Source organism: Eriocheir sinensis, chromosome 8 (genome assembly GCF_024679095.1).
Source record: "Eriocheir sinensis breed Jianghai 21 chromosome 8, ASM2467909v1, whole genome shotgun sequence".
In the NCBI taxonomy this organism is placed as follows: Eukaryota; Metazoa; Arthropoda; class Malacostraca; order Decapoda; family Varunidae; genus Eriocheir; species Eriocheir sinensis.
Window position 1 is genome coordinate 23,345,602 of NC_066516.1, and position 26,616 is coordinate 23,372,217.

The 26,616-nt window shown below is 40.4% G+C and overlaps 2 protein-coding genes across 8 annotated transcripts in view; one reads left to right on the plus strand and one right to left on the minus strand.

The window, feature by feature from the left end:
* LOC126995710 (remodeling and spacing factor 1-like) overlaps positions 1-15,947 on the minus strand; it is a 30,268-nt gene extending 14,321 nt beyond the window's left edge. The window contains exons 1-8 of one of the 3 annotated variants that reach the window (XM_050855530.1): positions 15,776-15,946; positions 10,211-10,395; positions 9,611-9,807; positions 4,236-9,298; positions 3,657-3,802; positions 2,463-2,510; positions 2,264-2,355; positions 1,528-1,670 (exon numbers count right to left, since the gene is read on the minus strand). In XM_050855530.1, coding sequence (XP_050711487.1) covers positions 1,528-1,670; positions 2,264-2,355; positions 2,463-2,510; positions 3,657-3,802; positions 4,236-9,298; positions 9,611-9,807; positions 10,211-10,395; positions 15,776-15,920 — 6,019 coding nt within the window. In that variant the 5' untranslated portion in view covers positions 15,921-15,946. Of the gene's footprint in view, positions 1-1,527; positions 1,677-2,263; positions 2,356-2,462; positions 2,511-3,656; positions 3,803-4,235; positions 9,299-9,610; positions 9,808-10,210; positions 10,396-15,775 lie in introns of all 3 variants that reach the window. The other 2 variants (XM_050855529.1, XM_050855531.1) reach the window with 2 other exon arrangements.
* A 5,533-nt stretch (positions 15,948-21,480) lies between these two features.
* The window catches only part of LOC126995717 (salivary glue protein Sgs-3-like), a 35,978-nt gene continuing 30,842 nt past the window's right edge, over positions 21,481-26,616 (plus strand). For 3 of the 5 annotated variants that reach the window (XM_050855544.1, XM_050855542.1, XM_050855543.1), the window contains exons 1-2: positions 21,481-21,655; positions 25,926-26,051. In XM_050855544.1, the coding sequence (XP_050711501.1) occupies positions 21,592-21,655; positions 25,926-26,051 (190 nt within the window). In that variant the 5' untranslated portion in view covers positions 21,481-21,591. Of the gene's footprint in view, positions 21,656-23,062; positions 23,128-25,925; positions 26,052-26,616 lie in introns of all 5 variants that reach the window. The other 2 variants (XM_050855545.1, XM_050855546.1) reach the window with 2 other exon arrangements.

The following is a 26,616-nucleotide window of genomic DNA, read 5'->3' on the forward strand; positions in this document are numbered from 1 at the left end:
TGTGAACAAGGTGGAAGTCAAAATGGTCTCAGGTAAGTTGACATAAAATACTATGATGCCTATAATGATAAACAAAAGAATGTCTGAGGAAGGATCATCCAGTTCAGACTTTACAAAATTTGCTACAAATGCATGGTGCCTCCACGGCATAAAGGTTGGCACGCCTAACTACAGGTACGATCCCCACCAGGGGCACTCAGCCCAGTTGTTCATCCTCCCTTATAGGTTGGTCATGGTAGTACCTGGCGACTTATGCGAATGGTAAACTGTAGTTACCTGGTCGTCACACTTGACCTGTGTCAAGGGGGGGTGTAAGTACACAGCAATAGAAGCTTTGCCTTGGAGAGGCTGAAGTCCAAGATGGTGAAAGGTATACAGGTAACTCTTGATTTACACGAGTATTGTGTCCTTGAAGAGGTCGCGTAAAACAAAAACAATGTAATTCAAACAAGAGGTAGGTTTCTATCGAAAAATAGATATTCACTTCATTCAGTGTGTGTGTGTGTGTGTGTGTGTGTGTGTGTGTGGGGAGAGAGAGAGAGAGAGAGAGAGAGAGACTATCCATATCACAGAGATATCCACTCAGGCACTCAGCCTCACTCGTGTGAGGAAGAAATGAGGGACACCATGAGTGACTGGCTGGTATTGGTACCGGTACCAAGCAGTCTGGTACCGGTACTGTACTATATAGCTGGTACCGTTAGTACCGGTACTGGTACCGGTACCTGCCCACCCCTATTGTTGAGTAGCGTGGCAGCATGGGTACTGTATTGTTGTTCAAGTGGCGCACAGGAAGAACTGAGCTCAGCTGTGTGGCCACGGCGCCGTGTGAGTCCAGTTGCGTGAGACATCTGGTGGCCACTCCATAAAATATCGCGTATAAGTGAAAAAACGTGTAAATTAAACATTTATTTGGATTTTGGACCCCGCGTTATTTAAAAAACGCGTAAACCAAACTCGCGTAAATCGAGTTACCTGTACTAGGAATCACTGAATTGGTGTTAATTGGTCGGTGGGGGCTCTGCATTATAGATGTGCATCAGACTAAAGTGTTATAAAAAGTCATGGTGAAGTTCATGCTGGAAAGCAGGTGTCTAAGTGTGAAGTGCCTCAAAAAGTTAATGCTTAAACACCAAGAATTATATATGTAAGCAATTCAAGTGTCAGTAGTGCTTTGTAAGCACCACCCTGTAAAGGCAGGAAAGAAGTATAAATTGGGGGAAAAAAACAAGCATAGTTGCTGATGGTATATGATACTTTCTGTATCACAATCCATCTAGGTCAAACAATTTTGGCATAATTTCTGAATTTGATGAAAAATTCAGAATTGAATCTCAATAAGCTAGTCAATTAAGTAGTTTCAGTTCAAGTTCAGTCTGGACGAGGCAGCATGTAGTAATGAATATAATATTGACTACCTGCTGCATGAAGAAAAAAAATATCATCAAGAAGCCTATGTTAGAAGACAGGTTAAAAAGTTAACTTCTAACAAGAAGTTAGAAGATATGTAAAAAAAACAGTTCTAACATTTCTTAGCTGTTCGTGCTCTCTTAATGGGCTGTGCATCCTCCTCAATATCTGACTCCGGGGAGAATTCATGGTCGCTCTTGAATATCAGCTTCTCATCTTCTTCCTCTTCATCATCCAGATCTTCCTCTTCCTCCTCTGAACTAGAGCTAAATGTTAACATTTTTTTACATATATGATAATTATTACTTATATCTATTCAACTGTACTCTGTCTATTTGTAGCTTGCAACTGGATCCTAGGCTACTTTTGTAAGCTCGTTGCTGACTGGACAGTGGCCTGAGGCAGCCTTCCCCCACACGTCACAGAAACATAAGATATTTTTATGTTAAAACCTTCATAGCTTATGCTGTCCCAAATGTACATCACATATATCACCCATGACTCTCTAATCACTCATGCACTTTCCTGGTGCAGTGGATATCATGACTAGCTACAAATTTACAGATCCCAGCCAAAGCCCACCCAGCCATTCATCTTCCCCTTCTGGGAGGTCAATAAGTGGGCACCTAGGGAAACTTAGGGAAAGTAAATTGTGGTAACCTGAATGTCACAATGGCCCAGTGTCCCACAGTAAATGGCTCTCACCCACCACAGGCTCAAGGGCTGCAGTGATGGAGTTGAGAACCAATGAAATGCTCAGCTAAGGCACATATCCTTGACTTTATCTACTCATCCTATGCTTGACATTTAAAGTCTACATGGTGTTCATTTAGGGATTCTAGAGCACCCTTACCTTGAGGAAGTGGAAGAGTGGGCCCATGGGTCACTAGGAGTTTTCTTCTTTTTTCCACGCTTTTTCTTTTTTCGTTTCTTCTTTTCCCTGTCCTGGTAATGTTAAGTAAAGTTAATACAGGAATGTCATTATTTATAGATGGTATAGCATGGCTTTTTTTTCAACTAATTATCTAAATTCATTATCACTGCATTCTTACCTTCTTCTCTTTTTTCTCACGTCGGCCCTTCTTCATCTCCCTCAAAGACTGGAAAATGAGAAGTATAAATACATTAATACTAAACACCTCTGGAAAAGTTAGAAAGTGCTGCAAATATCTGCCACCAAACCTCTCTCTCTCTCTCTGTACAGTAGTTTAGTCAGACCCTACTTGGAATATGTGGTACAATTTTGGTCTCCCCACTAAACAAAGGAACTTGCTAAATTAGGTGTTCACCATAGGGCAACAAAGATGATCTCTTCCTTGCTCAACAAACCTTACAATGAAAGACTCTCAACACTTTACCTGTTCTCTCGAGAAACATCACTTCCAAGGAAAATTGATTGAATGATACAAAATACTTAATGGTCTTATGAATGTGGACAAATCCAAATTGTTTATGAATGGTGACACGTTCCGAACGAGAAATAATGGCACAAAAGTTTAGTGTAAACAGATATATTCAGACTGCATCTAACTGTGACAATAAACACACTTTCCAACTCACACTCTCTCAATCAACGTCAGAGTGTGACCTTCACACACCTTTCACTCCAACAATGTATTTGTTTCAAAACACTGAGAAATTATACCTTATGGTTAATGGTGATGGGTAGGACACCACTTTATTTATACTAGATTTTTGCAATAATTAGTAGTTAGCATGCCTGGCTACAACTCTGCAGGGCCTAGTTCGAAGCCCAGCCCAGTCAGTCGGAGTACAGCTCACCCAGCTGATCATCCTCCATTTTGGACTGGTCGATAAATGGGTACCTAGGGAAACCTGGGAAAGGTAAACTGTGGCAATTCTGGACTTCACATCGGCCCGTGTCCCAAGGTAATGGGTTTTTCCCCATCACAGACTCAATGGGCCAACAGTTTAGAAATGAGCACCGCAGCCACACGCAGCTATAGCGAATGCACCCAATTTTACCTTAGCTTACTTTTACTACAAGTTATTACAACTGTCATTTTATGTACAAAGACCAGTAAATAGCTAATTAGTCTGGTAACTTAACAGTATTTTTAGAACAGGAACATAAAGAGTTTGCAAGAGGGTGGTGGCCCTATACAGGGCAGCTCCTTCAAGTTGTATAATGATACATCTACATTAAAGGGAAATATCATGGGAGTGGTGTGATGATGATCCTTACTACAACTTCCTCAAACTCAGATGTATAAAGTTAATCTTACCCTCCTCTCCTCTCGGGCCTTCTTCTTGATCTCACGCAAACGATTCTCCTCGGCCAACTGCTTCAGGCGAATTGCTTCCAGCTCTCTTCTCTCTTGCTCCTCTTTCTCCCGGATCTTGGCAATACGGGCAGACTTTTGCCTCGGAGCTGCAACAAAACACATTTTACATATATTCCTTTCATCAAAGTTAAACATTCTCTTCCATATATATTAGGATTTATATATCTTCTTACATCTTACCATCATGAGTTTATTTTTCCATCGCCCATGCATTTATTTTTCTCATAAAATCCCCATGTATCTTATATGCACAAGGTTAGGGTTGACCGTTGGCTTTGCAGGTTTCAGCACTGTGGAACCCTATAAAATGAACTCCAATCATCTCTCCATCAAAACTGCTACCCAGACTACTTTAGAGTTGTCAGTGATTATATTGTAAGGTAACAATTTATACCAATAGTAATTTCTTGATAAACATAGGGTGATTAATATGATTATGGACCTCATGGGTTAAGTACAAGATGAACCATACAGTTCAGGATGGCACAAGCCATACCCCCGTGCCTGTGTGTGACTCACCATCAGGCAGCGGCCTTGCTGTGCTGCCCTTGCCTCGCTGCCGTCGCTTCTTTGCAGGGGGTCCAGTGTGGCTTGAATCCTCTCCCTCCTCTAGCTGCTCATAACTTTCTTCAAGACCAAGATCATTTTCCTCATCATCCCCCTCATCTTCACTTTCCTGCTGTACTTTACTTCTCTTGTGTGGACGGCCCCGACCCCTTTTTTTAGTTCCCTTCTTAGTAGCTGCAGAATCATGTTGACCTCGTTTCTTTCCATGAGATGACTCATGTCTTCCTTTAAGTCTCCTTTTGCTCTTTGTCCCTCTTTCCTTCCTTTCCTCCCCCTCCTCTCCTGACTCCTCCTCCTCTTCATCTTCCTCTTCTTCATCCTCTCCCTCCTCCTCCTCTTCCCCCTCCACTTCCTCCTCTTCATCCACCTCCTCTTCCTCATCTACCTCCTCCTCTTCTTCCATTCCTTCTTCAGTTTTTTCAAACTCCTTCTTCTTTACAGATTTCTGTTTGGTCTTCCCACTTTCCTTTTTGTTTGAATTTGATTTAACTTTCTCCCCTTCTGCTTTTGCATCATCACCCACATTAGAACTGCACCTTTCAGTGTCCTGCTCTACATTGTCACTCGGATTTTCCTCGGTACTTTCTTTCTTTTCTACCTCCTGTGTCTGCTTTTTCTCACAACTTTCACTTGATTTCACCGGCAGTCCATCAGGCTGTTCAACACGTACATTATTTTCTTCACTGACCTTCTTCCCATTAACACTGGCATGTTTATTATCACCAAGCACTTCTGATCGCACCTCTGGCAATGTAGTTTTATCACTTGTTTTCTCAACTGACTCCACAGTCCTGAGGCCATTTACTTTGGCCTCGTCCCCTTCACACACCCCATCCACTGTTTTCATTTCCCCATCAGACTTTATACCCTCCATTTCTTTTGAAGGCTTAAGATCAGCAGTAGAAGTATTTCTCTGACTGTCATTTGTGATGGCACCCCCACTCCCTGCACCCTCCCCTTGTTTGCTTGTTTCTGTATTGGATTCTGTTTCATCACCATTGTTTCCAGCTTCACATTCAGCTCCTGTGCCCTCCCCCCAGAAATACATGACCTCTTCCTCAACTGCCTCACCTACTAAATTTTTTGTGGTGCTATTATTTTCACTAAAGTGCTCCCACCAAGGCCGTGTCCCCGAAGGACATGTGTCGTGTGTTAAAAGTGCCTCATTCCCTGCCTCACACATTGCCCCTTCTCCATCACCTTTAATCAGCATAACTGGTTCTTCAATTGTTGCGCTGGAAGAGTCCTCTTTTGGATCCTGTGGAGACTTTTCACTAGAATTCTTCACAGAAGATTTTCTTTCATTCTCCTTGGCTTCATTAGTATTTGAAACATTGCTGGTGTCTATTTTTGATGTTTCTTTAGTGGTGCTAACATCTCCACTTTTGCCTTTATTTATGTCTGTGCTTCCCTGTAGCTTATCAACACTAGAATGACTTTTGGTAGCATCTTTGTTTTCACCATCCCCAGGTTTGCAACTTACCTTGGGTGGTACGTCTTGTCCATGACTTTTTGACTGAACTGATGTCTTTGCATCACCATCTTTGGAAAGTGCTACCTTCTCACCAGGCTGACTCTCTGGTTTACCAACCTTTTCACTTTCTTGTGTAGTGTAACTCTTTCCTTCCTTAGAAGTCTGTGATGAGAGCAGAGGTGGGGGATCGGGAGGAGGGATCTTCTGGGTAGGTTTGGAGTCTGATCCATGAGATTCAGAGTGAGATTCAAGAGAAGACATATCAGAAAATTTAAACTTCTTCTGTGGTGGTTCAACAGTGTCATCCTTTGTAAGAGATGGTAACCCTCCCGAGGAGGATCGAATGACAGCTGGGACGTGAGGAGAAAGGGAAGAGCCAGGTGGTTTCACAGGACCAACTAAGGATTCAATGCTCATCAACTTTGGGGCATGTTGCTGCTTTGGGGCCACAGAAGCTGGTTTATCTGTGGCTTTGTCCTCCCAAGCACGCTGGAACACGGGGACACTGGTGGGTGGCTTTGATGATGCTTCACTTTTGGGATTGGTGTTCTCTTGTTTCTCTTTTGGCTGTTTTTCTGTGCTGACAGGTAAGCTAGAACTGTCTGTCTTCTTTTCTCCTGTGTCTTCAACTTTTGCCTCCCCCTTTTCCTTCATCTTGTTTAGCTTGTCCCAAACACTTTCTTTCTTCTTGGTTTCAATTCTTTCGATTACTCCAAGTTTAGGCCGCTCCTTGTTTTCAGGGCCTTCTTGTGAAGACCCTCTTTCACGTACAAGCATGGTCTTCTTAGCAGCAATGTCCTGGCATAGTGCCTTAGTAGTATCATCTACATCCATGGGTTCTGGGACACTTTCATCCTTCTTACTGGATGCTGTAGCTTCTGCCTTCTTTTCTGTGACCAATGCACCCATCTTCTTTTCTATGGCTGGTACATCTGGCTTCTTTTCTGTGATTGGTACATCTGCCTTCTTCTCTGATGTCATTACATCTGGCTTCTTTTCTGTGGCTGATACATCTGCCTTCTTCTCTGTTGTCATTACAACCAGCTTCTTTTCTGTGGTTGGTACATCTGGCTTCTTATCTGTGACTGATACATCTGCCTTCTTCTCTGTTGTCATTACATCTGGCTTCTTTTCTGTGGCAGGTACATCTGGCTTCTTTTCTGTGATTGATACATCTGCCTTCTTCTCTGTTGTCATCATATCTGGCTTCTTTTCTGTGGCTGGTACATCTGGCTTCTTTTCTGTGATTGATACATCTGCCTTCTTCTCTGTTGTCGTTGCACCTGGCTTCTTTTCTGTGGCTGGTGCATCCGGTTTCTTTTCTGTTGTTGTTACATCTAACTTCTTTACGGTGGCTGGTAGATCTGCCTTCTTTTCTGTGGTTGGCACTTCTTTCTTCTTTTCTGCTGGCACATCTGCCTTCTTTTCTGTGCTTACTACTTCCTTCTTTTCTGTAGTTGGCACATCTGCCTTCTTTTCGGTGGTTGCCTTCCTTTCTATGGTTGGCACATCTGCCTTCTTTTCTGTAGATGGCACATCTGCCTTCTTTTCTGTAGATGGTACATTTGCCTTCTTTTCAGTGGTTGCCTTCCTTTCTGTAGATGGCACATCTGCCTTCTTTTCGATGGTTAGAGATCCTTTCTTTTCTGTGGTTGCTAAAGATCCCTTCTTTTCTGTGGTTGGTACATCTGTCCTTTTCTCCATGGGTGCTACATCTACTTTCTTTTCTGTGGTCAGTGCATCTGCTTTCTTTTCTGTTGCTGTTACATCAGGCTTCTTTTCTGTGGCCATTGCATCCATCTTCTTTTCTGTTGGTGCTACATCTGCTTTCCTGTCTGTGGTCATTACTTCTGTCTTTCTTTCTGTGGTGGTTATTTCTGCCTTCTTTGCTGTGGGTGTTACACCTGCTTTCTTTTCTGTGGTTGCTACTTCAACCTTCTTTTCTGTAGTCAATAAATCTGCCTTCTTTTCTATGGTCATTCCTTCTGCCTTCTTTTCTGTGGTTGTTACTTCACCCTTTTTTTCCGTGGTTGGTAAGTCCACTTTCTTTTGAGTGGTTATTGCACCTGTCTGCTTTTCTGTGGTTGATACATCTGCTGTCTTTTCTGTTGTCACTACTTCTGCCTTCTTTTCTGTCATTACTTCTGCCTTCTTTTCTGTGGCCACTGAATCTGCCTTCTTTTCTGTGACCACTGTATCTGCCTTCTTTTCTGTGGTTGATGAATCTGCTTTCTTTTGTGTGGTTATTGCATCACCCTTCCTTTCTGTGGTTGATAAATCTGTCTTCTTTGCCATCTTTTGTGTGGTCTCTGCCGTCTTTTCAGTAGAGGACGACTTTTTCTGTTCTTGCTGTTGTTCTTTCTGAGGCGGCAAGACCTCTGCCTTCACACTTCCTGCTGCGACACCCTTACCCTGGTGCTCCTCCCGCATGCTGCTTCTTGGCTCTTTTTCCTTGGATTCATCTTTGCTCTTTTGAGTTTCTTTGTGTTCATCTTTATCTTTGTTCTTCAATTCATTACCATCCTTTATGTCTTCTGCTTTTTCGTGGCTGACTGATGCTTCTTTGTCCTTGTTCTCTGGGGCAACTTTCTCTAATTTACCCTTGACCTCACTGATTTTCTCATGAGTGTCCTTTGGTCTTCTAGTCATATCTTCTGTCTCTGTTGTAGCTGCTTCTTTTTCACTGATTTTTGTACGTACTTGATTATCTAATTTTTCTTTGTTTTCGTTGGTGTCTTTTATTTCTTTTGCTGCTGTAGTCTCTTCTTTATTCACTTCTTCCTTTACAACCTTTTCCTCATCTACTTTCCCTAGTTTTTGTACTTCCCTTTTGTCCCCTGCTTTTTCCTCTGCCAACTGCTTAACTTCTTTGCTTTCTCTGCCTTCAGCCTTTAATGTGCCTCTTCCTTCATCCGTTACTTTGACCTCTGGAGCCTTCATGTCATCTTTCTTAACTCGTTTCTGTATTGGCTCATCAGAATTTTCTACTGATCTGTTGTCCTTTTTCTCAGAGTTATCTTTCAAAATTTGTTTCTCTTTTACCTCCTCTGAGTTTTGTACAGGTATAATGCTACATTTGCCAGGGATGCCACTGGCTACCTTTTCACTGGTTCCAGTTTCATCTTTGTGTTTAGAGACTTCAGGCTGAGATACTTCAACTGCTACTTTTACTGCCCCTTCTGGCATCTCTTTCTCTTTTTCTGGCTTACACTCTGTTCTAGTTTCGATCTCCATATTTGTCACCTCCTCTTTGACTTCCATTTTCTGTATGGCCTCCAACTCTTCTTTTGCCAACAGCTTTTGCTCTTCTAATTTGTCTTTTTTATCATTATCTTTGTCTTGACCTGTGTCAATAACAGGTGAAGTTCGACCACTGGCAACAGGGGTGGGGGCTTTACTGTCCACAGGTGTTGGGGCTTCGCTCAGCCCCATGGGTGTAACAGTGCCACTATGACTACCCTCTACAGACATTTCTCTACTGGCTCCTGGTGGAGACTCTGACTCCAGTTCTGCAATCAGAGTCACTAATTCCTCCCTTGTACTGAAGAGAGAAATTGAGAGGAAAAAAATAAAACATTAGTACTGGCTGAAAATTAGTTTTAAGACAATAAGCCAATTGTGTTAAACATGAAGGTATCATTAAAATGAATTAAAAGTCAAAGTACACTGCCCAAATGACTGCAAAACTATCAAGTTCTTGGTATCTATCCATGCTTGAAACATTAAAAGAAAAAAGTTTATATTAGTATCAGTTACTCAGATATCGTCTGGAGCAGCATGCACCTAATCAGACATTTAGTCCACTATCAGCTGACCTCTGATCTTCAAAGTTTTCCAGTGTCCTGTGCCTTACCTGGCTACAAGGGTCCAGGTCTCTTCATCCTGGTCATCAGAATAAATCCGCAGGTTGGCACACTCATCCAGTTGGCACCAGTAGGAAACACCCTTCTTGTCTCGTCCACATGGTTGTAGACGAAGTTCATTTGCACCAAGTGCATTAACCTTATCCTTGAAGCTTTTGTACAAATCAAACTGAGCCTCAAGGAGAGCCTACAAAAATGAAGAAAATGCAAAATAAGAGAAAAATAATAGGTGCAAAATTTTTAATAGCCTGACATAGGCTTATTAAATTTATCAAAATAGCTAAAACATGGGATACTGTCTATATTATCATGTCATCTTCCTCTAAGCTTACAAACTCCAAAACAAATAAATCAAGCAGTAGATGTAGCTTTGTTTGGCATTCTTTGAAAATGAATACCTGAAGAAAAAAATTAAATATCTTCTCCAATCTATTGTTTATATGCTGATCTATCCATATTTACTCCCATAATGATAGGGAATAACACATCCTACCAATCTAAAAAGAATTAACAATTATGATGAATCAATCAATATACACAAAAAATTAAGTAATTTTATAAATAGTATTTTTCCAACATTCTTATCATACCTTTATAACACGAATCTTAACTTCCAATTTGGCTTTCTTGAAGCCAAAACGTTCCAATTCCCAACCATCTTGATGTGAGTAGGAATGTGCAAACCTCTGGAGACCCCTCTCCCAGCGGTCCAACTTGACGGACTTATTGATACGCCTTAGAAGCTGGCTCACACATTGTGAGACGATGGGATTAACTGTTGAGGGAGATTTTTTTTTAGCATACACTTTAATGTTACACTAATAATGAGAACTGTGCAAAATCTGCACAGCATCTCTATACCATACTCTCTCTCTCTAGTGGACCCAAACTTTCATGGACTAATGAGTTGGATGGGTTGTCCAAAATGGCGGATACTCAATTAGTGTATAAAATAAAAAAATAAAAAGAAATTAATGAATAAATGGTCTGTGGGTAACTGCCAAATTATCCACAATGACCAGCTCAACTGCACCCAGGCCAGATGGCCACTGTGAAATTTGTTTACATGGAGAGGCCAAGCCTTTGTGTCTCTTTGTGCTATTAATTACCAGTAACAGACAATTTTATCCATGACAAATGCTGCCACCATATCTGGCTCAGCCAGCCAGTACCATGTGTCTGGGCAGCTCCACTCACAAAACATTTCTAAACTGAGTAGAATTTGATGACATTTGTCTTATAGACTCTCCTTTGACAGATTGTCATCAATCTCTCCATGTCTACTACAATGTTCATTCCCTTGCTCTTTATTCTAACTATTTCCAAGGTCACTGCTTTTCAAATCTTACTATAGTCAAACAATTTCAAATAATCCGTTGAGGCATTGGATTCCATGGATCCTTACCTTCACTCTGCTCTGCCACACAGTCCCAACATCCATCTCTCATATGTTAACTATAGATAACATATGATAGGAAAAAATAGATAATGGGACTGTGTGACAGAGCAGAGTGGAGGAGAGGACCCGCGGAAGCCAACGCCACAACAGACTATTTGAAATTATTATTTTTTTTTTTTTTTTTTTTACAGCACAGAAAGCAACTCAAGGGCAACAAAAAGATGTAAAAAAAAAGCCTGCTAACTGTTGCTCTCATATAGAGATTAGTACAGAGTGGCCAAAAGAGAGGTCAATTTCGGATGGAGAGGTGTCTTGATACACTCTTCTTGAAAGAAGTCAAGTCATAGGCAGGAGGAAATACAGACAAAGGAAGGCTGTTCCAGAGTTTACCAGTGAAGGGGATGAAAGAATGGAGATGCTGGCTAACTCTTGCATAAGGGGTTTGGACAGTATAGGAATGAGCATGAGTAGAAAGTCGTGTGCAGCGGGGACGCGGGAGGGGGGGAGGCATGCAGTTTGCAAGTTCAGAAGAGCAGTCAGCATTAAAATATCGATAGAAGATAGAAAGAGATGCAACATGGCGGCAGAATTTAAGAGGTAGAAGGCAGTCAGTAAGAGGAGAAGGGTAGATGAGACGAAGAGCCTTAGACTCCACTCTGTCCAGGAGAGCAGTGTGAGTGGAGCCCCCCCACACGTGAGATGCATACTACATACGAGGGAGGACAAGGCCCTTATATATGGAAAGCATCTGTACAGGGAAGAAGAACTGGCGGAGACGATACAGAACACCCAACCTCGAGGAAGCTGATTTAGTAAGAGAGGAGATGTGAAGTTTCCAGTTAAGATTTTGAGGTAAGGATTGACCGAGGATATTTAGTGTTGAAGAAGGTGACAGCAGAGTGTTGTTGAAGAATAGGGGATAGGTGTTTGGAAGATTGTGTCGAGTTGATAGGTGGAGAAATTGGGTTTTTGAGGCATTGAAGGACACAAGGTTCCTTTTACCCCAATCGGAATTTATAGCAAGGTCTGAGGTTAAGCGTTCTGCAGCCTCCAGTCTGGAGTCTTGTAATTCCTGTTGAGAGGATCTTCTGTCGAAAGAAGTTGAATTATGCAGAGTGGAGTCGTCAGCGTATGAGTGGATAGGACAGTTTGTTATGGAAAGAAGATCATTGATGAATAACAGGAAGAGAGTGGGTGATAGGACAGAGCCCTGTGGAACACCACTGTTGATAGGTTTAGGGGAAGAACAGTGACTGTCTACCACAGCAGAGATAGAACGGCAGGAAAGGAAACTGGAGATAAAGGAACAGAGAGAAGGATAGAAACCATAAGAGGGCAGTTTAGAAAGCAAAGAGTTGTGCCAGACTTTATCAAAAGCTTTCGATATGTCTAGCGCAACAGAGAAAGTTTCACCGAAATGGCTAAGAGAGGATGACCAAGAGTCAGTTAAGAGAGCAAGAAGATCGCCAGTAGAACACCCCTTGCAGAACCCATACTGGCAATCAGATAGAAGGTCTGAAGTGGAAAGATGCTTTTGAATCTTCCGGTTAAGGATTGATTCAAAAGCTTTAGACAGACAGGAAAGTAAAGCTATTGGGCATTAGTTTGAGGGATTGGAAGTCACCCTTATTAAGCACAGGCTGTATGAAGGCGTACTTCCAGCAGAAAGGAAAGGTAGATGTTGATAGGCAGAGACAAAAGAGTTTGACCAGGCATGGTGTCAGCACGGAGGCACAGTTTTTAACCCTTTCACTCTGGCGACGCCGACGGTGTCACCGTATGGAAAGGGTTAGTCCTCTTCTAAACATCTTAATCCTCTTCCATTTCCTCTTAATCCTTTTCTAAACCTCTTAAGAGAAAATGGAAGAGGATTAAAAGGAATTTACAGGAGGATTGAGAGGATTAGAAGAGGATTAATCCTCTTCCATTTCCTCTTGACCCTTTCCATACTGTGACGCCGACATCTGCGTCACGGATGGAAAGGGTTAAGGACAATAGGAGGCACTCCATCAGGTCCATAAGCCTTCTGAGAGTTGAGGCCAGAGAGGATATAGAAAATATAGAGGGTATAGAAAACATGCCTCCAAAACTCCTGTTGCCTTACTGCAGAATTCTTCAATGAAGTCCATCTCTATACTATCCAACTCTCTAATGCAGGAGTTAATCACTATCTTTACTTTGTCATCCATTCAAGTGATAAACTTTATAAGTCTTTTCCCTACCATTTCTTTGTATAACAAACTATTTCAAAAGAAGAGGAATAAAGTACCTCACACCCAAAATTTGTTACTTCTTTTAAGTTATGCCTTCAGTTTTCTTTATAAGAGCATGCTGTAAACAATTAAATATCTGTACAGCTTTTGATCTGAAATCTTATACTGTAAAGCAAATATTCATTATAAAAACTTTTGCATAAGAAATCATTGGTGCACAGATCACAAAGCCATCACAACATGAATCAGTGCATGATCTGCGAGCCAGGATCAGATTGTCAATGAAAAGAGAACCCTTCTTTGTCAGGGGTTTACTGAATGTTATTGCATAATCTAAACAATGCATGCTCATTATATATGTAATTATCTTCCTGAGTCCTCACACTACAATGAAGAAATACAAAACTGTGCCAGAAATCATAAGAGCATATAAGCACTAAGCAGTTAATTATAACTGCTGAAAAAGTCCAGTTCTCCATCGAACACTACACTTGAAAAATCGATACAAAAGCTATATAAATGTATTAAGGAAACAATTTAGAAATAATTGTTTTTTACTGAAATAGCAAAAATCTCAACCTGCATCTTTTTTTTTCTAAGAACTACTTTGGCTGTCTTTGACTTTATCCAATAAAGCAATTAATGGAGATAGATATTTCCTAAAGGTTATGTATATATTTATTGTCAAAGTAAGAAGTTTTAATCTTCTTTCACACAACAAGGAATCATATATATTGCATTAGGAAAAATTAATGTTGATTTTTTTTTTTTTTATAAAACATCCTTTTTATCAACAACCTAAATGCCAAAACTGTTCTAATTAAACCCAGCCAAATCACATGTTCTATTTGGGGAGAAATATCAGAGGGGGCATCCTCATAAGGGGAAAATATAAGAGTGCCATTATTGCCTGCTCTTGACTAATAATAGCAATACTCATCAGCAAGATGTGTTGATTTATACAGTTTTGATGAAACAACCTTCCTTCAACAATTCTATGACATAGGTACTCTCAAGAGGGGAGTATCAAGACACATCTTGCCGTAAATTTGATATTAAGTATGGGGTTGAAAAGAAATTTTGTTTTTAACTCTCTCTCTCTCCAAAATATGCATGCAGTTGATATTTTTTTTAGCTCCTGGTCTGGTTTGCCTCCTCTTACCTAAAAATATAATTTACTGCAGTTACCCTACAAAACAAAAGAAAAAATCCCATTGTTTAGGGTATACACAGGCCACTTTAAATTACATGGGTCCAGCAGTCACAGTACACACTGATTCTTGTACATCATCATCATATCATCCTGTTTATCAAAAAAAAAAAATAATAATAATAATAATAATATAAAATAAGTTCTCCATAATACATGATTGTTTTATTACAGCATTCTTCAGTATAACAAAAAGTAGCATTGACTCAGTGAGTGGTATATAATAATATTAGTAATGATAATAATAAGAAAATAAAATTAATAATAATGATCATAATAATAATAATAACAAAAATAATAAAACCTAAAAAAACATATGATTATGTTCATGAATTAAAAAAAGACCGGATAGCATAAAGTGTAAAAATATAATGTGCCTAATAATTACTACAGTATACTTTATTTTTTTTATTTTTCATGGTAAACTTCAGCATTGAGTTGTCATGATACTGGCCGCAAACAAACCAAATCCAACTAAAATGACGTCACCGAATCTGAATAATATCCTTCCCCTGCTTAACTCATACCCTACTCCCCTTTAAATATTATCCTAGCCTAATAAAGCCCAGTAAATATCATGTGGTACAGATATATATGCCTATGTAATAAAATCAGCGCACCAAATTTTTATACATTTAAATAATTCCAGTTTGGGTAAATCTATATCGTAATAACCAAAGGGTCTTATCACGACCTCTAGTTACTATTAAACCCAACAATCATAATAAACATGACAAAAATGGTGCAGATATGCATTTATTTGAAAAATAACTTGCAAGCTATATTACTGTCATGGAATTGCATACTGACCCTACAACTCTATAGCCTAATGTTAGAAGAGCCTCATCACAACCTCTAGCTACTCGTGGACCATAAATCCACAAAAAACATGGACAAAACACTTGACAGGCCACCTTCCCGCTACACTCCCCAAGCAGGTGTGGGAACAAAGCTCCCGGCAGGTGGGCGGGTCTTCCTCACACCCCAGCCCGATCTACCCATGCTGCTAGTGACCCACAGTTGCAGAAGAGACCCTCGGATACACATGCAAATAGCATAGCATGAAAAGTGACGTGACAGCAGGGCAAAGTAAGAGAGTGGTCTTTTGTCGCCTGTTAATCTCGCACATAACCACTGCAAAGCCTATCTTAGCCTATCCGTGGGTGTGTTTTGTCTTTCGCGTTCCGTAGAGCGCTAGTGCACGTAATGCCATCGCCAGACTCCACCAGAACGAGGAAAGAGAGTGTCATGAGGCCTGTGCTGGGGGTGTGAAGTTAAGGCGCACAGAGGTAGGAAGGGAAGCTTGAACCCATTATACGGCGCGTCGGCTTACCGTTATCCGTGTCTTCTAGTGAACTTTGGAGCTCGCCTATGTTGGGAAGAGTTAACCCTAGCTTCTCTCCGAATTTCTCGATAAAGGAACATATTACGGCGAAATCTGCGTGGCTGGTACACAAGTCCTCATCATTGGACGCCATTTTCCCATTGACGTCAATAAACGCCACAAAAACAAACCCCTGATGGTGGCGTCTCCGGGCAGACAAGGGAGCAGCGCACCGGGCAGGCCTTGCGATGCCACCCCGCGGCCTACCCGATCCTGCTGGCGCGGGGTCGAGTACTCCTGTCCCCCGCCGAGCCTGTTACTTATAAGGCTTCATCGGCGTCTATTTGTTTTCCACCACAAGTCTTTGAGAAGCCAAAACGGCACATCAATACTCGCCTCCTGGCCATGAATAAACTGTCTCTCCTCCCATGTCTGTTTGCATGAGGCCAGGTGCTCGTGTCCCCTACTGAGCCTATTGCTTGTAAGGTTCCATCGGCGTCTATTTGTCCGCCACCACAGGTCTTTGAGAAGCCAAAACGGCACATCAATACTTCCCCCCTGACCATGAATAAACTGTCCCCCTCATGACTACGTAGTGTCGCCTTGCACCTGATAGGTAAGATGGCTTTGATTGTGCACCAAGGAATTGTTAAAAGGCAAATATTGGAACATCAATACTCATATCTACGCATATTTGCCAATTTGAATTTATGGTACCATGACAGGCAGCTGGGTCAAACTGGATCAAAAGTAGCATTCTAAATTTTCTTCGCGATCATTTGCCATACATTCCTGTCTCAACTAATTATTTTACTGGAAAACTGATCTGCTGGCGGCTGCTATATAGCAGCTATCTAGCTAGCTAACCTGTGATGGTTTTATCACATAATCACAACAAACTATAATAGCTTAGGAAAATTTTACTTGTTATTTTACTAACGCAGTAAAATAATAAGTCGTATATATATATATATATATATATATATATATATATATATATATATATATATATATATATATATATATATATATATATATATATAATATAATGTTCAGCTCAATTTGCATTGCAGTTAATATTTCCCACCCGCCCAATAAATTTATCAAAATTACATGCATTTTTTGTATTTGATAAGTACAATATATATGGACGGAAGCGTACGTAATGATTAAATTGATATTAAATTTAGAAAGTATTCACAGTTTGGCAGTGAAGAACTATGAGAGCACTTAATTGTTAACTCGAACATTATTAGTAGGCAGGCCCTTAATTTTGCTCCCATACTCTAGCCTACATATAATGCTAGGACATGGCAGTCCTGTGTGTGGCACCTCATCCGTTTATTGCGTGCACATTAATTGGAGGTGGCGACTCAGCAGAACGCGACTCTACTCTGCAGCTAGGCTGTCCTTGATTATATTAGCCGAGAAATCGATCCACCGCTTCGTTCAGTAGTTTAGTTAATCCTTACAGGGTTACCGTATTTTATTTTCCAGAGTATTGGGTTTACTTAATGAACAGAATGAACTGTCGTTTCATATACCTCTTGAGGGCTTCATTCTTAAACGAAATATATAAAAAAAAAATTGAGTAGAAATATCAGAAACTCCAACGCGAATGTATAGTCTACCACTATACTCGCTGAGGAGATTCTTATAGCTATTATAGTTTGTCCGTGTATATATATATATACCCAAACAGAGTCCCCTCAATGAGCAGACTTTGAAATGAAAAATAAGACAGTGACAGTAAAGAGAAAGATGAAAAAAAGGAGACAAAACAATATCAAATGAGTTAACAGGTGGGTGTTGACCATTGCTTTAAACAGTTAAACTTAACAAGGTCAACAAGAGGAACAATTTCATCTCGAAGTAGGTATATTCCACATTTTAATCATATTTGGGATACGTGAACGGGAAAGTTGGTTAACTGCGCATAAAATAAAAATGGTTGAAGTGCACGCTTATTTATGTGTAAACTAAAGGGATGTTCAATAAGGAATGAAGCTATGCTACGTACGTACGTTATGCCGGCACGTGACGTTCAGTCGCTTACATTGTTTTCAATGGGACTATTCACACCAAATGGAAAGAATCGCTCGCTCGCAGAGTTTTGCATCCGATGTGAACAGTCTCATTGAAAACAAAAAAAGTGATTGAAACTTAGCCATGTGGTAGCATAGTGCGAGTAGCGTAGCTTCGCTCCCCATGTGAATAAGACTTATGGCGTGTATGGTGAATAGGCTGAAATAGAGCCCGTAACTGGTTGTGAGGAGGGTGTTCATTATTATGAAGTCTTCTGAAAAAACAAGAATGAAAAAACAAGGTCATTGTACGTAGATATGTTGAGGCGGGGTAATTTTTTATTTATTTAGTATGAAGAACGAATAAAGAAGTTTGAGATTATAAGGAGCTGCCGACATCCAAATTGTACCTACTCTAAAAAGGGCACAATTAAGGAAAAAATCCGTTTAAAACAATATTATCGTCTTAAAAAGTAGTCAGTGTTTCTTGCATCATACGATTCAGAAGCTTAGAGCCACACAAAATATCTTGATGAAAGGCGAAAAAGCGCGTACAGAAAAGGAGATAAAAATGTTTGTTATAGAGGAGACAGAAGCGAATATCATGGGTTGAGGAAGAGGCAAAAGTTGAAGATATATTCTGATAACAATTCGGAATAACTTTCGGAGGTCATGCGTTACCATGCGTAGAACTGATAGCAGATCATATCAGCTGCGCATGGTCTTGGTGCTCATCTCCGTCACACTGGTCCTTGAGACTTTGACGGGTAATTACCCACTACAGGCTACGTGTCAATGTGAGATCCGGGTTATCACAGTAATTCACCTTCCCCATAGGTAGGCCTATACCTACGTTTTTATCGACTAGTCCGATAGGGAAGATCGAGGAGCAGCTTGGTGGGCTGCGCGCCTATGTTGCCAAGGCCGGGATTCTAACAGTCCCCCTGATTCGTAGCTATACATGCCGATCAATTAATTGCACCAAGGAGGCTCAATTAACCTAGAAACACCAGACGAGCAGGTTGGAGTACAATAACGTTAGATAAAGATGGAGAACGTTGGGAAAGGGTTTTGAGTTGCAGTGGAATAGTAATTAATATAGGTTGCTTGTGTGTGTATATATATATATATATATATATATATATATATATATATATATATGTATATATATATCTATATATCTATATATCACACTATATCTATATCTTGTTTACCTGCAACAATAAACTATCAATCAATATATATATATATATATATATATATATATATATATATATATATATATATATATATATATATATATATATATATCTAGATATCTATATATCTATATATATATATATATATATATACAGACTACCAGCTACTTCCAACCCTGATAGTAACCCCGTTGCGATGGTGAACAGTTATATATTCTCGCGCACGCCACCAAAGGTTTAAAAATAAAATACAAATGCTGATGATGATGATTGTTCCTTCATTACATGACTGATGATTAAATAATCGATCATAATTTTATTTACTATTCTTTTCATATTGTCTGGGAGGTGTCCGCCAGACATATATTGCACCTCCTCCCTCATTGTATTATTATCTTTTACAGCAATAGCTAAATACAATGCAATACATTATTTTGGCAATGTAAACGAGGAATTTAGCTATTAGTCTTTGTTCAGATCTGGTAACATTGGAATGACCTGCTGGCAACTCTCGGCCTCTTGCATGACTACAGTAGCGGACAGGGATGCCAATTCAGCGACTTTGCAATAGACCGTATTGACTACAGTTCGCCTCTTCAAGGCTTTTGGGGTGCTGCTATGAATAGGAGAAACAATCAGTTAATTAATTTGTAAAAAGAGGCAGTGTACGTATTGAGTTGTGCGTGTATGTGCGGTCATTGAATAATGCATTTCGGTTGCCTACTTTTTGGGGTTCACTTTACTAGCTGTGCAAATATATACCAGCAATTAAGTAGATCAACTTGCATGCGCATGGCAGGTTATTGCATTCATGGAAGCCGTTCAATAAACTTCTCGTGAGGGGAGCACTTTGTCTGCAAGACCAGCCATTCCCCTTTGTTGTATTTTACAACAATAAATATTTCAATTCAATTCACTTTATGATTACTGTCAAGCTTTTAATGTACGCTACCTTGATATTTACATTAAAATGAGGGGCTGTCACTTCGCTGTCTTTCATATCAGCGAAAGGTAATCGCCGGGCCGGAGGGATCCCGTCCCCCGACCTGCACAATGGTCTACACCTTGGAGGAAGGTCTACACAATTAAGTGATCCTCAAGTACCGCCCAGCCCTCGGTGACTAGGTACTGGATGCCACCAATTTAGCGAGTTATGCTTATGATATGTTACTACTAGCATCTACATCACGAATCTAAAAAAAAAAAAAAAAAAAAAAAAAAAAGTGGGTAACCTATATATATCATTCCATTTCCAGGACTAGCACGAGAGCTAATTAAGTCTAATGAAGTACGTGATGGCTTACGACACACAATGAAAATATTACAAAGGAGGTGACCTACACTGAAAGGCTCAACTCTGGGGGCGTGGTTGTCGCGTGTGGTCCCCAGGCAACAAATTAAAATTTCGCAAATTCACACAAGATTTCGCGGCCCCGTGTGTTTTCCAGTATGCTGTCCGAGAACCATATCCCACAAGACAGTACTGTCCGAATTATCACCGTTCTCACTATTAATTAACTGATATTGTGCAGCATATTTTTTACTTTTTTTCTGTTTTCCTGTTTTTCACATCCCTTAGAGCAAAATAAAAATCTTATTATTATTATTATTATTATTATTATTATTATTATTATTATTATTATTATTATTATTATTATTATTATTATTATTATTGTTATTATTATTATTATTATTATTATTATTATTATTATTATTATTATTATTATTATTATTATTATTATTATTATTGTTGTTGTTATTATTATTATCATCATTATCATCAAGGATGGTCTAATATAGAGTTTGAGTCTGAAAAAAAAATTACATGAATCGAATATATAATTATATGGGCCTTTGAGCATGTGGTGGGTACAGAAGAGGCCATATTACCCCGGAACACGGCAAGTTTTGCATTGAGATTAGTGTAGATTACCTTCTCCAGGTTTCCGTCGGAACTCCTTAAAGCCGCCCTAATTTTATCGACCAGCCAGAATGTAGGGTATATCTATGGCGCCATATGAGCGCACGCTAACCATGCTACGTACGAAGGCACTATTCTATGTAGTCCCCCCCCATGTGTATGAATTATAATCGTTTACTCTTATATGTAAAGTGAACGTACCCGGCAATTAGTTATTTTTTGCATTGAAGGACAATTCAGCAGAGATTTTTAGCAGCTTTCAAGGGTGGTGGTGAGCGTGCAATAAATAATCTAGTGAGAATAGAAATATACGCAATCAAAAGTGTCTGAATAAAACAACAATTAAAATAAAGGATCTAGAGAAGGTTGGCGTATATAAAGCTGTTCAAATTAAGCGATCGATAGCGATCACGAGGAGGATTGATTGATTGATAGTTTATTGTTGCAAGTAAACAACAAAGGAGAAGGGAGGAACGAACATGCCATCCCAACCCCCAGGCAGTACAGAGTGTGATTATACAATTAAGGATACATGTGGAAGGGGAGGATGAGGAGGAGTAGAATGCGCGACAGTTGGCACCACTGCAGCAGCGGCACAGCTGTAAACAGGGACAAGACAAGGAGCCTCCACAATCACCCTCTTGCACAGCGCCGGAGATAAGGGAAATATTACCTCCAGACATGAAGACCTTCCTACTCTTTCTCCTGCTTGTCCTTATAGGAGTGTCGTCTTCAAATGCCGAGGGTAAGCTATCTCAAGTAGAGTAACATGACAATAAAATATATATTGCGTAATTCGTAGTGTTATCTCGGTAATGAAACGTCATAAAGAGATTAAAAGGAAGACTTTACACCCGGAAGTCACATGATGCACCGGTAAAGGGTAATCCACTGGTTCCAAGGTTGGCTAAGTGCTCAGGCATTTTACGGTGAAATTATTAGATATGGCGTATGCATGTATTCCGTGAAGTAGGAAAATAAAATCTGTGGTGATCATAATGCAACTCTGCTCCTGAAATTTACGTGTTTAACACCAGAAAGCCACATGGAGTAGGCAGGAGTGTACGTACCTACCTCCAAGTTGACTGAAGGATAATGCATTTGGGGTGAAATTACTACCTGTTATTTGTGGATTTGGTAAAAGAGATTCAGCTCTCCTCTTGATATTTGAATATCTTAGTATTTTCAACCTGTGATTGTTTCTGTGGCCTAGCTGAGATTTCACAATGCCACTGTATTTGCTCAGGATAATAATCACCATGAAAGCAACCAGAAATGCTTGGTGGGTAAACACAGTGGAGGTGAACATCTGCAATTACTCACTGTTCAGGGCAGATAGAAAGACCCGAAGCCATGGCAGTGTTGCACTTTATGTGAGGAACGATAAAGCCACCAGAGCAAGGGTAATTATGAGTGAGTCAAACAGTGAAGTGGAAATTCAAGCCACTTACCTCATTGACCAGAACATAATCTGGTCATAATATATCGTCCCTCAAAAGCTAACACTGCAGGATTCACAACCCTGCTAAGGAACCTCAGTGAGAAAATACAAGAAGCTACTGAGGGGTCTTGTGAAATTATTATAATGGGAGACTTCAACTTTCCAAAACTGCGGTGGCCTTCAAAAATATGCACAGGTGGGGCGACAGAGGATCAACACTAGGCCAGATCTCTGTTAGACCTCATGGATGATCTGTTCCTGGAGCAAATGATTTTCCAGCCAACAAGAGGAAACAATACTCTTGAACTGGTCATGGTTAATAACCCAAACAGGATCCATAATTACACTGGCACAAAGACAATCTTCTCTGACCATAACCTACTTGAGGTCACAACTATAAATGGCCGAAACAGCACACAAACCAGCGCAGAGAACAGAGACCAGCGCAGCCTTAGGAGCCTCAACTTCTTCAGTGACCACACCATGGCTGGTGCCTGGGCCCAAATCACGGGTGTTGACAATAATTGACAAGCCATTTTTTCACCTACCGCGCTCTCAAATTTAATTTGTTTGTGGTGAAGTTAAGTAAGGATGTGGTTTTCTTTCAAACATTACCCAACCATGCTCTCTGGACTAATTTTTGGTCAGCGTATACCAGTTTTAGCTGTGAGAAGATGTCCGCTAGACATCTCACCTCCTCTCACCTTCCAGTGAATTTCATCCATGAGATGGGGGCCATATGACCTCAGTACCAATCAAGGACATCAGGAAGGCCCGTCAGTTAAGTTTTTTTGGGCGTTTTTCACATAAACTGTATAATGTTTATGCCTTTTATTACTAAATCAATGAAGGGAAGTCCTCTAAGGGTGGAAAACTGTCAATAATAATGCGTTTTCAGTGATCTTATTCAATATTCTCTACTCGCTCTACCAACGGACATATAGATCTATAATTTGAAATCTATTTCAGATTAATGTCAAAGGACAGGTAAGGGTATGTACATTACAATGATACTTCATTGAGTCACGTGTGTTAAGTAGCAGTAAAGTTATGCAAGGTTGAAGTGAGGTATGTTTTAGCCTGAATATGCCCACATGGGAGGACAGGCACGGCAAAACATCCCCGCGCTTTAAGGGTTAAAGAAGGAATAATCACTCCCATCTTTAAAGGGGGCTCCAGAGGCCAGGCCAAGAACTGCAGGCCAGTAGTCTTAACTTCCCACATAACAAAGACACTGGAAAGAATTGTGAGGAAGAGACTAGTGAACTACCTGGACTCCTGGAGGATGGAGATAAACTAAACCCAGGTCAGCATGGGTTTTGCAAAGGGAGGTCATGCCTATCACAACTACTAAAACATCATGAATACCTCATTAGGAAAGTGAAAGATGGGCAGAATGTGGACGTGATCTATCTGGACTTTGCCAAAGGATTTGACAAGGTAGATCATGGATTACTCCTCCACAAACACAAGGAACTGGGAATCTGAGGAAAAGTAGGAGTCTGGCTACACAGCTTCCTTAGTGGCAGAACCCAGTCAGTGAGTGTCAGTGGTGCAGTATCAAGTACTGCAGGAGTGAGGAGCAGAGTCCCCCAGGGCTTGGTACTAGGACCTCTACTTTTCCTAATCATGATGGGGGATATCAACAAAAAAGTTCCCCAATCAAAAGTATCATCATTTGCAGATGACATCAGAATAAACAGAGCTATAACAACCCTAGATGATGCCAAAACCCTACAAGCAGACCTAAACAAACTAACCAACTGGGCTGTGGACAACAACATGTCTTTCAACAAAGATAAATTTGAATTAATAAGATATGGGGAAAGTGCCCACCTCAAGACCTCACCGTACCAGGTAGAAGGTCATGAAATTGCAGAGAAGAGCTCCCTACGAGACCTGGGGGTACTAGTCAGTAATGACTTTTCACCTACTGAGCACATTGACAACATCACAAGGATGGCTGGCAGGACGACCTGATGGATACTCCGCACCTTCCAGACGAGGAACCCGAACATCTCCTCCCGCTCTGGAAGTCCCTGGTGTTGTCGAAAATGGAATACCTGTTCCAGCTGTGGTCTCTACACAGAATTTATGATATCAAGCGGCTGGAACAGGCACAAAGGGTCTTCACAAGGAAGCTGAACTCAATGAAAAATCTGAGTTACTGGGACAGGCTCAGGACCCTGCAACTCTACTCTCTCCAAAGATGAAGAGAGAGATACTACATAATTTACACTTGGAAAATCCTGGAGAAGCAAGTGCCAAACCCATCACTGCAAACTGAAGGAGGGATTACAGGCCAGACCCCCCCTGCTTTGGCTGCACCTGCTACAGAACATCCATTGAAGCAGTCAGTCAACATCTTAGGTCCATACATGCTGCCAGCTTTACTAACGAGGGACCAAGACTATTCAACTGCCTGCCGAGGGACATCAGGGACACTACTAACTGCAGCACGGAGACCTTCAAGAGAAAATTGGACCTGTTTCTGCAGGGGATCCCTGATGAGCCCCCTGTCCTACACACGACTCCTCCATGGGGGGCAGAGAGTAACTCCCTCCCTGACCAGCTGAGCCACATTAGGAGTGGAGCACAGTGTAGGGGCGGTGGACTCCCAAGTCGACTGTGGTGAACATCACCTAAACTACAACAAGACAAGACAAGAAAGCAACCCAGCTCACTCCAGGGGTTGACACTATTTTCTGTTTTGATGGATATTTTTGTACAATGCATCTTTCTTTTTAACCATTTCTGTTGGAAATTTCTTAATTCTGCAATAAGATATTTATTTTCCTTCACTGAAATTCATCATAACTGGTTGCTGTGAGTCATTTTTTCTTTGAACCATTTGTTTTGCTAACAGGGGGGGTGGTTAGGAAAGGGGGCAAAACCCCATCCCCCACAAGTTAGGTTAGATTATAGTTGTTGTGTTTGATTGATAAACAACCTAGTTTTACCATTTGTTCTTCTCATTTACCAGGGATGGAGTGAATGCAAGAGTTGTGTACTCGAATACGAATACGAATTCTCAAAATTCTAATGAATACGAATTTAAATACACTGAAATGTTTTTTAATTTAAATACAAAAACATCTTGAAAGTATTCATGAATACTTTTCATTGAAAAATACCTTCTTGACCTAACTGGGTATAGCACTGTTCTAAAGTTATGTAACAGTAAAATGAGCTCCTGAACATAAGTCACCATCCTCACTGGAAAGTGGCAACTTAGTCAGACTCCAGACGCCACGCTGCCACAGTCTGCGAACTTGTACTATACACGAAGATTACACATGTGACCAGTAGGCTAGAGTTGTAAGGAACAATGGCTGTTATTTCTGATAATAGATTTTGAAGTATTTGTCACATTTGCAGAATATGAATACTTTTCCCTTGTATTTGAATATGAGTGAAAATAATTTGATTTCTATCAATAATTATTCAAATACAAATACACCTGAATATGGTATTCGAATGTATCCAAATATCGAATATTAATACTCCATCCCTGTCATTTACTTCCCTTGGGAAGATGTATTTTATCCTAATATTATTTTTACTTTCCGTACAGACAATTGCACAGCAATAGATATCTGCCAGGATTGTTTGGATGCAAGTTGTCACTGGATTAAGTGTAATAATATGGAGGAAAGCTGTCAGCAGAATGAGGCTGCAGAGATGTGTGAAGAAGCTCCTTGTATGTAGTGATTCAAACAGTTGGGGAACTATGGTTGCTGATGTTACTTTGCATGAGAGCAATTAACCTTAAGCTTTGATACCTAAGAAGAATCTTGTCTGTCAGTGGCAGAGCTGAGTCTAGCCTCCATTCTTTTCAGTTTCAGACAATCCTCCTCCTCTTTGACTGCATGGGCAACTGGAGGTTGTGTTCATGGAACCTTTTTCCTTACCTTGCCTAGGACAGAGCACTATGAGTCAGTTGCATGTCCAGGGGGGGGGTTTAAGCAGCTCCCCCCCCCCCCCCCTAGGGCCTAAATTGCACCCTTTCAAAGATTCACTGAGATCTGTGGGGGTATCATTCCTGTGAACACTACTACTAACCTACTAATTATAATGATAATAATAATAACAATACTACTACTACTACTACTACTACTACTACTACTACTACTACTACTACTACTACTACTAATAATAATAATAATAATAATAATAATAAAAGAAATAATAAACATGTACAAAATAAAACAAAAAAATTGTGAACATTATCGTATTTGTAATTGTAAAAAAAAGAGAAAAAAAGG